Below are 15252 nucleotides of genomic sequence, written 5' to 3' on the forward strand. Positions count from 1 at the left end.
ACGCACTTAACACTGCTTTTTCTTGGTTTCTACCAGTCAAAATTGTAATTCTGTTCGAGTTCGCGTTGAGTGCAGCTTAGTGCAGCCAGTCGAAAACGTCATTATGCATTGAAAGGGACGCGCCCGCGACGCGCATGGAACGCGTCTGGTAGAATTTTTAGTTGGGACGTGCCTACCGCGCGTTTACTACGCACCATTTTTATCAATTAGGAGAGACGCACCACCAACAAATCGATTGGCATTCCTGAAAGTAATAGTCAAAATCTGATGACAACCGTACAAAATACTATAGCGACTAACCTAGACTTACCCAACGTCAATATCACAGAATGTTTTCGGAGTGGTAAATTTAACAAACTAAAACCTAGAGCATTCATAGTCTAATTCGGAAGTGTATATGAAAGAAATCAAGTTTTTTTTACAAAGAAGAAGCTAAAACACTCCAAAATTGCTATAACTGAAAATTTGGTGAGAGAGCGGTTAGATCTACTTAACTATGCGAAGGAAAAACTGGGAAAGGAAACCGTCTGGACCATGGGTGGCAAAATCTATTCCAAGGCCGGTAGGAAAAAGGTAAACATAAAATCAGAAGAAGATGTCACAAACAGATTAAAATAATGTACTGGTGTAGCAAGTATTTTTACTTTATTTATTTCTTTTATTATTATCCTTGTTAGTATATAATATTATCTTATTTTTTTTTTTGGTATATTTTTTTTAGTTTTAAATTATTGGTGGGTTTTAACTTGTCGTATTTATACAAGAAACCTTGCTGATACTTAGTTTAAATACTCTCTAGCCTGTTATTAGCGCAAAAAAGTTATATATTTATTTATTTTTGATAAACCATTTTGAACCATATCGTCTCATGAGGAAATTTAACGTTGCGTTTTTAAACATGCGATCACTATCCAATCACCATGCAGATTTGGCAGATTTATTGAATAGTAAAAAGTATGATTTTTAGCTATTTCGGAGACTTGGTTAAACGAAAATATACCTTCTAGTATGGTTGGTATAAATGAATATAATCTTGTAAGAAACCATAGACAGTCAAGAGGTGGAGGTGTTTGTTTTTATATTAAGGATTCATATTCTTTTAATCATCTATCTACACGATTCCACGAGGGTTTAGAACAGATTTGGATTGAAGTAGACATTAATAAGAGAAAGTATGCCTTAGGTACCTTATACAGGTCACCACATAAGAGTTTTTCCGAGTTTATAGATGTTTTCGAGGATACGTTGTCAGAAATGATAGTAAATGTCAAGGAAATTATATGTGGGGGCCATTTAAACATAAATTTATTAGACTTGGATAGTGCACATTTCTCAGCATTTTATGATAGCGTGTCTTCTTTTAGTTTAAGCCAACTAATTAATAACCCTACTCGAGTAACTGCCATATCTATTACCTTATTAGATGTAATATTGATTTCAGAAGGTCTTCAACCTGAAAGTTTTGGCACCGTTGATGTCGCCATTTTAGATCATTTTTTGGTTTATTGCACTATTTTTATATTTAATCTTAAATGTATTAATGGAGACTTAAATACTTTTTGGAAATTTCACAATTCGATAATATTATTTACTTGAATGATATAAATTTAAAAATTCAATATCTTAATAAAACTAAACTTAATATTTTTGATGTGCTAGCGCCGCTTAAGAAGGTTACTTTCAAAAAGCCTAAACCACTCTGGCTGACAGATAACATACAAGCAATGATTAAACTAAAGAATAAAGCATTTAGCAAATATAAGAAAACACGTACGAAAGGGCACTGGGAATATTTTAAGCAAATTAGAAATCAAACTAATATCGCTATAGCAAATGAGAAAAAGAGATGTCTTGAATTTACAATTTATAATTGTGGAAGAGATTCTCGAGCACTGTGGAGAAGATTGAATAATTTAAGCATTTGCAATAAAAAAAATAAAAATTCTATTCCTGGCACACTTAATAATCCTGATTCTATAAATCGACACTTCTTACAATTCTCAGCAAATAATAAACCACCGGATCAACTACTATATAATTACTAGAAAAATAATAGAAAATGTAGCTTTGAATTATTCTTTACCTTTAGGACAGTCACTATATCGGAAGTCAAAAAATATCTGTTTGAAGTAAAATCAATGGCTACCAGCTCGGACTTCATTAATCTTGAAATGCTGCACTTGTATTGCCCAGTGATATTGCCATATCTGATCAATATAAATTCCTGCTTATTAGATTCTGTTTTTCCAGAATGTTGGAAAGTTTCCCGGGTTAAATGCCCAAAAAAACTGCAGTTTTAGGGCTTGATGATTTGCGGCCGATAAGTATCCTTACAAGCATGTCCAAAGTTCTTGAAAAAATAATGTTTACACAAATATCGGAACATTTAGATCTGTATAAAATTCTCCCCTCGTACCAATCTGGTTCTGGTTTTGGTTGTGCAACCGCATTATTAAACATAACTGATGATATAAATAGGACTGCAGATGACAGCCAATGCACAGCTTTAATTTTATTAGACTTTTCTAAGGCATTTGACACTATAAACCATGAACTCTTTTCTTCCATATCAAATTTTGTTGGGTTTTGAGAGTACGCAATTGTACTTTTAATGGCACAAGGCTCAATTTTGAGCCCTTTACCCTTTAATATTTATGCTAATAACCTCACTAATTGCCTACAATTCTGCAAGGTACACCAATATGCCGATGATACACAACTTTATTTTTCTTTTCTTCCATCTGAATATATTAATGCGCGTAAGTCATAAACGAAGATCTCAATACTTTGTTATCATTTTCAAATCGTCATACTCTTCTTATTAACCCATCTAAGTGAAAACTTATGATTTTTGGTAGAAACAAGGAGAGTGTTGAATCTTTTATAACCATATTAAGTATAGGTGATGATTCTTTATCTTGTGAGAAAGTTTCAAAAAGTTTAGGGTTATATCTGGATGTCGAGTTGCGCTTTAAATTCCATATTAAAACCTGTCTACAAAAGCCATATACCGCGCTGAAGTTACTTTATCCTCACAGACATTAATTATCGCAATCTTTAAAAATTAAGCTGACTGATACTTTAGTTTTGAGCCATTTTAACGTTTGTGATGTGGTTTACTTACATCACAAAAGTCTAGATTTGTTACTAGTTTTAGTTGTCTAGATTTCACTGAAATACAAAAGATTCAACAGACGTTCATAACTTAAATTTAAGATTTAAAGGGTTAATTACTCCATCACCTCACAAGACCAGTTTTTTTCAGCGATCTTTCTCTTATAACTTTTATCAGCTCTATAATGATATTCCTACATTTCTAAAAACTTTATTGGAGGGCTCTTTTAAAAAAAGGTAAAATTACTGCTTTAGCAGCATGGTGTTTGGTTACCTCTTATGTGATGCTTTGATCAAGGTTTATAATATGTATGTATGTATATATGTATTTCTTTTTGTACGTTTTGCTTAGTTTTCTGCGGGAAATAGTGGTAGTATATATATTTTTCAATTGTATATTTGTTTTTAAAGTCTTTTTTTTTTGTTTTCGGAGTCAGACTTGATCTTTCTTTTAATTGTTTTTGGCTCCCTTTTGTAAATAAATAACAAAATTAATATTATATATACTTATGTATCGAATTGTTTTATATAATTTACAAAATAAACACAGTATTTGAACCTGGCGCGCGTGAGTGCTGGGCACTCCCCGACTACATGGTCAACGGTTTCATCCTCCTCACAGCACCATCGGCATTCCGGGTTGTCCGCAATACCGATAGTATGGAGATGACTTCTTAAGTGCCAGTGACCGGTTAAAAGACCTGTCACTAGCCGAATTTCGCGTCTTTTTAGGCGTAGTAGATTTTTGGTGAGACAGGCAGAGGGCCCACCTATGTGCGGTTTGGCCTGTCTCATACCAGGGGACTCAGTCCATCTTCGGTGGGTCCACTTGTCCAGCAGACCCTTCATTGACGCAGCCGCAATGCATTTGGCGATACCAACTATGGGTTCCAGCCCTATCGGCATATTCGCGGATCCCAGTCTGGCAAGAGAGTCCGCTTCCTCATTACCTGCATGGCCAGGTATCCAGACGAGCTGGACCCTGCATCCAACCTGTACCAGTTTTTTCAGGACTTTTATGCACTCTAGTACAAGCTTAGAGCTTACCTTTGCGGCCGTGATAGCCTTAATGGCAGCTCTGCTGTCCAAGCATATTGATACAACTGTATTGCATTGTCCGCAGCTTAGGATTTTCTATCCGCATTTTAATACAGCGAATACTTCGGCCTGGAAGACAGTGGCGTGTTCCCCCAGCGAATATGCCCTACTGGTATGTGGGATCCCACCAATAGGCCCTGATCCAGCTTTGTTATTCATTCTGGAGCCATCTGTGTACCAGATGGTCCCCCTATTTAGCAATGCAGGTCTGTTGGAATGCTGCCACTCCTCTCTGCCTGCAATGTGCGTCACGAATCCCTCGCAGTCCACAGTCACTGGAGCCATGCAGTCACTGCCCATCAGAAGGAAAGGACATTCCTGTATAGCCCGTGACCAAATTTTTGCGTGACCGGTCTCGCCAGCACGTAGTTTGCCGAGGACGTATAGTCTGTGCGCAGTCCTCATTGCCTCGAATTGCACAACGAGGTCCAGAGGCAGAAGGCTCAGCAGAGTCTCAAGCGCTCTAGTTGGCGACGTCCGCATGGAACCCGTTATGCTGAGACATGCAAGACGTTGGACTCTGTCCAGTTGAGCACGAATTTTCGCTTTCTCCGTACATGGCCATCAAACGATAGCCCCGTATGTGAGAAGAGGTCTCACAATGCGCGAGTAGATCCAGTAGAGGATTTTAGGAGACAGACCCCAGGTATTGCCGAAAGCCCGCCTGCAGGCCCATAGCGCGCAGGTGGCCTTCTTCATTCTGCCTGCATGATCGTGCCAGGAGAGTTTGGGATCCAACTTGATTCCCAGAAATCTAACTGTCCTGGAGTAATGCAGCTGCACGCCACCTAGAGATATAACAGGGGGAGTGCCAAAGTTACGTCTCCTCGTGAATAGTAGGAGCTCTTCTTTTTTGGGGTTAATCCTGAGACCCCCCGAGAGGCACCATATGTCCACCATACGCAGGGCTCTCATCATAGGGCCCCGCATTGAGACGGCGTCTTTCCCTGGGCAAAGGATTACCAGATTATCAGCGTAGGCCTGTGTGTATAGGCCAGCATTGTTTAAAAGATTTATCAGGCTGTCGACCACAAGGCACCACAAGGTAGGGGACAATACTCCTCCCTGCGGGCAGCCCCTAGCCGCCAACGTTTTGACAAACTCGCTGTTGAGCTGGGCAGATACATGACGTTTCGAGAGCATGGCCTCTATCCAGCTAACGAAACAGGGTTCTGAGCCAGGCTCTCGAGTACTTGGCAGATTAATGCAAAAGGGGTGTTGTCGAACGCCCCTTCAATGTCTAGAAACGCACCCAAACAGGCCTTGCCACTACCCAGAGCACCCTTCACCTTCATAACGAGGTGGTGTAGGGCCAGGTCCGTGGATTTGCCCGCCTGATAGGCGTTTTGGTGCACATGCAGTGGTTTGTTGACCAGGATGCTTTCCTTAAGGTATCGATCAATCAGCCTCTCCATCGCCTTCAGCATAGCTGGTAAGGCTGATAGGTCGGTACGATTTGGGATCTGTAAAATCGCTTTTTCCGGGTTTCGGAATGAAGACGACTTTCACTTGACGCCATAACTTTGAGACGTAGCCCTGAGCAAGGGACGACCTGAATAGTCTGACTATGTGTGGGGTTAGTACTTCTAACCCGTTTTGCAAAAGGCATGGATATGATCCATCCATGCCCGGAGATTTGAAGGGGGGGAATGTCTTGATTGCCCATTTCACCCTCTCGTAGGTAATTATTTTTCTAGCAGTCTCGAACTCTAAGCGAATCGGAGCCCGAGAACAGCTAGGAGGATCGCGAGATGAGTTGGAGTCTGGGAAGTGAGTGCGCAGCATGACCTCCAGTGACTCCTGCTCATTGGTAGTAAAGCCGCCATCTGGAAGTGACAGCGACCCCAATTTAGTTCCAGGTTCCTTGGACAGTACTTTGCACAGTCGTGCTGCGGATGGTGTGTTTTCAACGTCATCGCAGAACCGCCTCCAGCACTGTCTTTTGGAATCCCTGAGTGTCTTTTTGTATTGCCTTTGAGCTGCGTGGAACGCATCCCAGTCAGTGGCAAGCTTAGTGCGCTCAGCCCTGCGAAGGAGCCCACGCGTAGTGTCACGGTGCTTTTCCGTGTTCCTGTTCCACCAGGCATTCTTGGCATTGGCGGGTCGCCGTCTGAGGGGACAGCTGCCCTCGAATGCCGCGACTATCGCACGAGTCAGGTTGACAGTCCCGATCTCTGTGTCGGCCGGAAGTGTGTACCTTGCCGGCATGTCCGCAAGACCACCGACTAGTTCCTCTCGAAAGTGGTCGCAGTCAGTGCACCTTGGGTTTCTGTAGGCTGGGGTATCGCACCGAGCCTGCTTCTTTAAATCAAAAAGAATGTGCCTGTGGTCCAACATTGTGACCTCAAGGGACACTCTCCATGAGCTGAAAAGGTCCACACTACTAGGTAAACAGATAGTAAGGACTAATCGACCCCTATTGCAGCAGAAAGTTGGGACACTGCCTCGGTTGAGTAGTTCTAGGCCATTTGAGCACAGGAAGTCAACCAGGGAGCGGCCCCTTGGGTTTTCATCTCCGCATTCCCAAAGGCCGTGATGTGAATTCGAATCGCAGCCCATGAGAAGCGGGAGACCCAAGTCTTCACAGTAATTGACCACCGCAGTGACGGCCGGGGAGGGGGGTGATTCAATTTCGATGGGAAAGTAGGCAGAGCAGACTACCAGATCCTTTCCCGTGTCCATTGACAGTTTGACGGCTACTAGGTCCCTTGTACAGAGACCTGAGAGGAAAAAGCACCGCACATTCCTAGTAAGGATGATTGCGCGATTCTCACAAAGTACATGTTTATGTATTGTGCCGCCAGTTAAACCCAAGCCTTTAACAGAGCCCTGGTAACTCTAAATCCTGTAATAAGGCGACGTCGATATGGAGCTTTTTGCAATAGCACTTCTCAGTGAGCCTTTTGCGCAGAACAGCGGTGGACGCTCTTCCATGCTGTAGATTCGCCTGCAGAAATGTTAAAGACATGCTGTATGGTGTGGGGATAGGTGACTGCCAGCACGTTTAGTCCTTGGAGCTGGAAGGGCCATCGTCTACGGATAGCCCTGGCCCATCGGAAGCTGCGGTATCAGCAGTAGTGGCCTTTTCTAAGTCGGCGGCCGAGGGCCCAGGGGCTACTGTGGAAGTAGCCACCCTGGTGTCATCAGCCGCTTTCTTGCTCTCGATAAGGGAGATAGAGGCCCTGGTGATGCTATAAAATAGCGAGCTCTGTCTCTCCCTTATCGTTTTGGCCGATCCCTCATCCACCCCCACCACCAGTCTGAGGTTTTAGCCTCTTCCTTGCGCTCCCACACTCTCCACTGGGAGCCCGGAAGGCCAGGATTTTGAAGCTCCAGAAGCCTCAAGGTGGAATTGCAGTGACTGTGCCTCACTGCCGGACGAAGTCCGCAGTCAGCGAGTCCATGAATTGTAGCAGCTGTTCGCCAGTGAAACCGACCTCGGGCTGTCCCGTTCGGCACACTGCCAGCTGCAGCTTGGCGCTGCCGACCGATCGCGCATAGCTGACATGAGGCCGGGACTCAGCGGTCCGCGGTCTCTTAGCCCCGCCAGCGCGCTCGGTAGGCGTAGACCCGGGTGTCCTGAGCCTTTTGGTGCCTGGTCCCTCCTTAGTGGAAGCCCCAGGCTTGCGAGCCTCTGAGAGAGTAGGTGCCAGAGCCGCCGCGGAAGCCGAGCCCAGCGAGCCCTTGGCCTCTTCTGCTCTGACTCTTGTCCAACAATCCCAAGTGTTATGGCCGGGGAGTTTATCGACGTCCAGTCTAGATCTACAGGATTTAGTTTCAACAGGGTTACCGCGTGTCGGATGCAGGCTAGGCCTGCATACTCCCGATCATTGACGGGAGTATCCTGTAGTCTTGGTAGTTTGATGACTATGGAGGTGCTAGCCAAGGAGAAAAACAAAAAGGTCTCCGTGTAGGTCCAACAAACTACCCAAGAGGTGTGCTAGGGACCGTTCGGCCTTACGCCGATTAGAGCCCAGACCACCTCCCCAACCTCATTAGTTTGGGGTACTTCCTGACAATGAAGAAATTCTAGCGTGCAACCCTGGGTAGTGGTTGCATAGTAATTGCAGAAAGTTTACTAAAAAAACGAATTTCTCAGTGAATGGTGGCGTACTGAGCTATATAAAAACAGACTTTAAATTTTTGCTGCAATAAATAAGATCTCAAATCGCCAAAAAAAGAAACTAACTTTCGGGAGCCAATATCGTTTTAAGACAGGTTAGCTTTATCAGCAATTTTCAAACACCTAATTTAAATATGAAAAAATCGTATTAAAAATAAGAAATGCTAAAACTCACATTTTTAATAAGACGCCTTTTTGAAACGGATAAAAATAAAGTAAATCGTCCATTTGAATCCACTGAGACTATCCGCAAGGTCGTAGCTTTCACATTAGCCGAGATATCGCATTTTTAAAGCCCATATTTGAGCTCAAAAACAAGGTTCAAAAATGACTTTTTCCGATTTTTCAAAGTGCTCTCATTCCCTTAAGCCTTAATCCCTATTTTTACGATCCCATAAATTTGGGTATCCCCTATATAATTCAATTAAGACGAGTTAATTCTCTTAATAATACTAATAATAATACTAAAAATAATAATAATACTAATAATAATACTAAAAATAATAATAATAATAATAATAATAATAATAATAATTAATTGGAGTAGGACAGACATAGAAAGGCTACAAAGAAAAGTGAGGACCTTACTTACTAAAACGCACAACCACCACCCTCGAAGTGCCACTGAAAGAACAATGCTTCCCCGCCACCTTGGAGGAAAAGGATTAATAGATCTGGGTAAACAACTTGAAATCTAATGAGAAACTAATGAGATCAGCCAAAATCATGTCGACACTGCTTCGTCGAACTATTGGTTGGTATCAGGCAAGATGTTTCCAGAAACCGAAGGCTTTCTACTCGCCATCCAAGATCAGGTTATACCAACAAGAAATTATCTCAAGCACATCGTCAGAGATCCGTCCGTACAAAACGACAACTGCTGGTATGGATGCCAAACATCAAAGACAATCCAGCCCACAAACAGGAGGATGTCAGGCCTTTGCAGCGACAGAATACAAAGAACGGCACGACTCAGTTGGGAAAAATTTTACATCAAGAGCTGGCAATGAAGTTGGAACTTATTACAACAGAGAAGGTTCCGTATTATAAATATACTCCAGAACCCGTAGTGGAAAATGACCGATATAAGTTATATTGGGACCGCAGTGTACTTACCGATCAACATGTAAGGCATAATAGACCAGATCTTATTTTAATAGATAAAATTTCCAGGAAAACAACTCTAATTGACGTAGCCATATCGAACAACAATAATCTGCAAGAGAAACACACTGAGAAAATCGCCAAATATAGAGATCTAGAAATTCAAATCGGAAGGCAATGAAGAATGGATAATGTTCCGACCATCCCAATTGTTATATCGACAAGTAATCGACGATGTAATACCAAAGAGTCTACTGGAATACCCTAAACAACTAGGAACTGGCGAACATCTATATAAGCACATGCAAAAGGCAGTACTACTGGCAACTGCACACCGAAATTTCCTAGGAGATAACTCTACATTTCAGGTCACTTAAGGGCACCGAAAAGGCCCCCACAGACCACAGAGCTTAATCCTTTTGATATCTGAGGTGTCTGGGATAAGTAAATGATCTCCCCCCCCCCTTAGAGGGAGTGCGAGCCTTAACTGGCTGTAAATAATAATAATAATAATAATAATAATAATAATAATAATAATAATAATAATAATAATAATAATAATAATAATAATAATAATAATAATAATAATAATAATAATAATAATTATTATTATTATTATTATTATTATTATTATAATAATAATAATAATAATAATCGTCTTTTATTCAACAAACAAATAATTTACAGTTGTGATTATCATACATACATTTCTAAAAATAGTTTATTTATATCGTTCTGTATCCTTCTCCCTGGAACCTGCCACAAGCCGTACTAATTCAAATCAGCGTTAGTCGCAAAAACCGACAGAAAATGGATAGCAACACGCGCGTCGCGTGCGCGTCTCGTTCAATGTATACGCGTCTTTCTTTAGGTTAATAATAATGGGCGCGGACTAAATAATTTTCTGGGAAACGATGTATGCTGCGTTCTGGATTTGATTGGTTGCTGTCAACCAATTGGTCGCTAGCTTCAGTTTTCACATACATACCACACTGCGAGTGTAGTAAAGGCCACGCTTATTTGATGACTTACCTAACTTTATGTTAGTTGTTTTTTAAATATCAGAAATCAGCTGTTCCGCATTCCTCAAGAAATATACTTTATTAATTTAAATTCCCAGAAACATATAAAACCCCGTATTTCAAGAACTTTTTTCGTTTTTTCTCTTGACACTTCTATTATCTTACATAGGAACAGGTAACGTAGTTACCTTAAGTTAGTTCTCAAAAAATATATTGGAAATACCTACAGACACAGGATCACAGATAAGTGCTATATCAATAAATACAAACAAATCAACTTTCAAATACAAATATCAATATTGCACCACGCAACAAACTAATGAGTATTATATTAATCCCTAGATAAGGCCCTTTTGTATCCCAGAATAGAAAAATCAATAAATATGTGCAGTGACCTTTTACTTACTATCCAGCTATGAGTTCAAAGCCAAAACCTAAAGGTTTTGCTAGTTTTTTACTGCCAAATAGGCCCCCAAATAAAGTCGGAGTAGCAGTAAACAGGAGCCAGAGCGCCAAAGAGTCTAATTTAAGAAACTTAACACATTCCGAAGCAAATAGCCCTATTAAAATTTCCAAAAGGCCACTGAGTTTTGATGTCAAAAATGGTGTGGTAAATAAAAAGACAGACTTTTTAGAGCCTGTAAGTATTAAAGAATTTACTTATATTTAATAACTTAATTACCTGTTTTAATAAGTTCATTCACTTGATTAACTCCAACAAATTGACAACTTTATTAGTTTTTTTTTTTAGAAAATAAATTATGTAATTATAAAAGTCTGCTTTTTTTTCTATATAAGTGATTGATTATTCTTTTAAATTTTTACAAAACTGGGATGAAAAATAATTTCACCACAAGACTTTTCTTCCTGGCTTATTCCAATTCAAAAAGAGATTTTTAATTAAAAAGACATGCTATAACACCTCAGATGGAGTAGTTTTAGGCCCTTAATAAATAATATCAGTAAAACTTTATAGTTAGAAAAGTTTATAAAGAACCGGTGACATCAACAGGCGGCAAAATCCATGCATCTCGTTATTCTATCGATCAGGTCAGATGACTATGTCGAGGTCTGAAGACAATGGAGGCGGCACACTTGTTGAAATTATTAATATTTATTTGTACTAGAGTTTAAATAGCCCTAGATTTTTAGTAGGTATAGCTAGAGATATTATAAGTGCGTTTGATTTAGTTGAAATACCAACTAAGAATGCATATATTTGAATTTAATTGCTCCGAGATTCGTTTAAAAAAATGTAGATAAATTAAAATTATATTTTTTAGCATTGTGATGTGCCCATAAAAAATAGTTTTACTTACAGAAGGATGCAGTTCGCTAATTATTTTTAAAACAGGACTTCAAATAGGTAGCTGAAAATTATTCTTTATTCGCATTTTTTTTTAAGGATTAGGTATTTTAAAAGACTTGTGTAAAGAAACAAATTGGTATAAGCTTAAAGTTTAATTTCATCATTTTACATATTATATATTTTTATTCACTATCAGATAGTGTATAACAACCTAAATCAGATTCATCCGATGAAGACCATTCGATCTCTTCATCAGATGAGCCTGTATTTACTGTAAATTTTAAAGAATCCAATGCTTCATCAAAAAGGTGATGACTTTTGAAATATTATTTTTCTATGTTGTCTATATGGTTGCAAATATTTATCCACTCATCATTCGAAATTTCCACAAATTTCTGCCTTGTCAAAGTTTCGACATCCGCCAATTTAAAAGTGGAATTTCTGTTTGCTACCCAATTCTAACCAGTTCCCCAAATTTTTTTCTTTTGGATTAAGGTCTGGGAGGCAAACATAACACAATATGTCCATGCTTTTCCATTGGGTCATCCAACTTGGTTTTTACAGTACAGTTACATACTTTTTTTTATTTTCAGACACTATTTCATATAACTCTGTCCTGGTGAGTTTTGCATCAAATGTAAAATTACGTCCCTTGAGCCAGTCAACTATTTCCTGCTTTTTACTTCCAGATGTAACATTCTTGACTACAGGCACATTGTGATAAGCTGCATTGTCTAATACTAGGACGGAATTAGGTAGTAAATTTGGAATTAACTGAAATAATCTCTCTCCCTTGGCTGTGAATTATTTGTCCCTGTTTGCCTACTTTCTTAGGTGACATCTAAAATAAAATTAGAAAGTAAAAAAATTACACGGAAAAGCACACTCTAGGCTGTACATATATACCTACAAGTTAAATACCTATTATTTTGTCACTTAAAATCAAAGTATATTTTAAATAATATAATTTTTAACAGTAATTAATTTTCATTTATTTTTTTAAATTATTAGACAATTGAATAATTTAAACCAATTTTACTTACCTTTTACAATAAAAATCGGATAGTCTAACAAAAAAAAACTATATTCTATTTCACTATTATACTTTAAAAAAAAACACATAACAGATTTGAAATGCCTTATAACATGATTAACTCACTTTCCGTACGAGACGACACTGAGTAGGCCATCAGGCTACGTCATAGGCTTTAAATTCCCGGCAGGTACAAAGAAACGAAGTACGGCGGCTGCTTTGTTCTTGCGGTTTCTTTAATAAGAAGCGAGAGAAAATATATTGCGGTCGTCTTTTCTCTCTGCCACCGGATTTTCTATCGATTTTGTGTTGAAAAATGGGTTTGTGCGCCTATTGAGCAGCCGGTTCTTTATAAACTTTTCTACCTATATTTTGTTTAGAATTTAATACTTATTAGAATTTTTGAATGTTAAAAATTTTAACATGTAATATATTTTTGTATTTTTTTTTGTAAGTTGTCTAGATAATTTTTGGAGGGCCTCAACTACACTTAAAACTACCATCATTTTATTTTCTCTATTTGTAGCTGGTTTTCATATGTAACACTTTCTTTAAGTTTCTCAAATACTTGTGATTGAGGGTGCCTTCTTTCGGGGTAATTTTACACATACATTCTGGATTCCAAAGTGTATTGTGATCAGCAGGCCCTTATGCATATATCATATCAACGAGAGGGTGATACAATCATTTTAATCTTTAAAACTTATACAAAAATCTCATCCATTTTTCTCAAAGAGACCAATGTATGAAATTGAAGAAAACAAAGAAACCACAAAGTTATGGTCTCATTAATAACAGGCTACACATGTTCTGCTCTAGCTAGAGCATCAACAGACCTTGAAAAATGTTACTTTGTTGACCTGAAAATTTGTTTATTTATATAGTGTGAAGGTGTGTGGCTTTTAAAGCCCTGATGATGCTCTATCTCTCTGTTTTTGTATGTTGTGAGACAGTGATTTGTGTTTTCTTTTTTTACCATCAATTTAAAACTTGTTTCAGCTCTAATGTGAAATATGCATTTTTAATGATATTCAAAAAAAAAACAGTAATCAGAATGCAATTATTTAAATGTCAGATCAGCATTTTCAATAGTCTATCAACAATACAAACAAATTTTTCTAAGCAATCTTTATAGAATTTAAAAAAATGCACAATTGTGTGTTTTCATTGGCATACTTTTTTAAAGAATATAACATATCTCAAAAAAAGTTAGTTAGGTATAGTACATGCTTTGTCAAAAAATTTAGACATTTAATAAACAAATTTCATGAAAGAGAAAAATGCAAAGTTGCAAGCTGTTCCATTTAAAAAAATTGAGTGATTGCATATTTTATTTGATTAAATTCGTGAATTTATACTAGGGAATTTGTATAAAAAAAATTTTTTTTAAAGACTTACTGAAAGATAGCAGAAACACAGCAGTTGCTATAAGAATTTAATGAACTCCTTAAAACAGTAAAAATATCCTAAAAATACGAATTACGTGGCAACGATGTGGTGAAATTTTAAAAATGTATTAATGTAAAGTTCTTGTTGCCATTAAAAACATAAAGCCACCATCAACCTTATCACAATGTCAAACTTTTTCCACGGTCATAGACTCGTACACCTTGTTGACGCATCCTGTAAGTAAATAGTTAAAGCAATTTAAAGTTAAGTAAATAGGCAAAACACAAAAGTGCTGTTGATGATCAAAAAAAAAAAATAGACCAATTTCTTTAGTTTCAAACATACGAAAAAATTTTTGAAACATAAAATAATACAAATCAAATGAAATAAAGCTTTATTCGTCTAAACCACCAAGGTGTTGTTAACAAAGCTGGGGTAAAAAAATACATATATATAGTTCTTTTTGAAAACAATCAACACACTGAGACAATCAATCATTAATCTAAAACATATTAGTGTAATAACAAAATAAAAAAATAATGAATTGCACAACAAAAGTATACCAGTAAGAATTTAATATCTAAAATATGTCCATTATTATTGCTTAAACACTACTTATATTACAAACTTTTTATTTATTTATAATTTATAATACGGGAAAACCCCATTAACTGTAAATTTTACAAAGCAATAATATTTACATAAACAACTGTCATAATCTAAACCTACTTAAAAAATTAATACCAAAGTAAAAAACACCTATACTACATATACTAGAAACAACCTTAATAATTTATATGCAAGAATGTAAATACAAAATTTTATGCACAATTATGAAGTAAGTGACCTCTTTAGATGCATTAAGGAACTTATGTTAAACACATCAATATTTGAATTGTTTAACAAATTCATATACCTATCCATAGGATTATTAATTCCATAGGATGTTCTGTGGAATGGAATGTTAAAGGTTACATTATGGCGCAACCCGTGATGAGGAACATTAAATCGTATGCGACCCAACAGATCAGGGCAATCAATAAGCCTATTAACGATCTTA

At 37.9% G+C, this 15252-nt stretch overlaps 1 protein-coding gene across 3 annotated transcripts in view; it reads left to right on the forward strand.

The window, feature by feature from the left end:
* Positions 1–348: 348 nt before the first annotated feature.
* The window catches only part of LOC126737754 (inositol polyphosphate 5-phosphatase E), a 91430-nt gene continuing 76526 nt past the window's right edge, over positions 349–15252 (forward strand). Inside the window, exons 1-2 of one of the 3 annotated variants that reach the window (XM_050442782.1) lie at positions 10489–10636; positions 10804–11101. In XM_050442782.1, coding sequence (XP_050298739.1) covers positions 10877–11101 — 225 coding nt within the window. In that variant the 5' untranslated portion in view covers positions 10489–10636; positions 10804–10876. Of the gene's footprint in view, positions 574–10487; positions 11102–15252 lie in introns of those variants that run through there. The other 2 variants (XM_050442783.1, XM_050442781.1) reach the window with 2 other exon arrangements.

This window comes from Anthonomus grandis, chromosome 6 (assembly GCF_022605725.1).
Source record: "Anthonomus grandis grandis chromosome 6, icAntGran1.3, whole genome shotgun sequence".
In the NCBI taxonomy this organism is placed as follows: domain Eukaryota; kingdom Metazoa; phylum Arthropoda; class Insecta; order Coleoptera; family Curculionidae; genus Anthonomus; species Anthonomus grandis.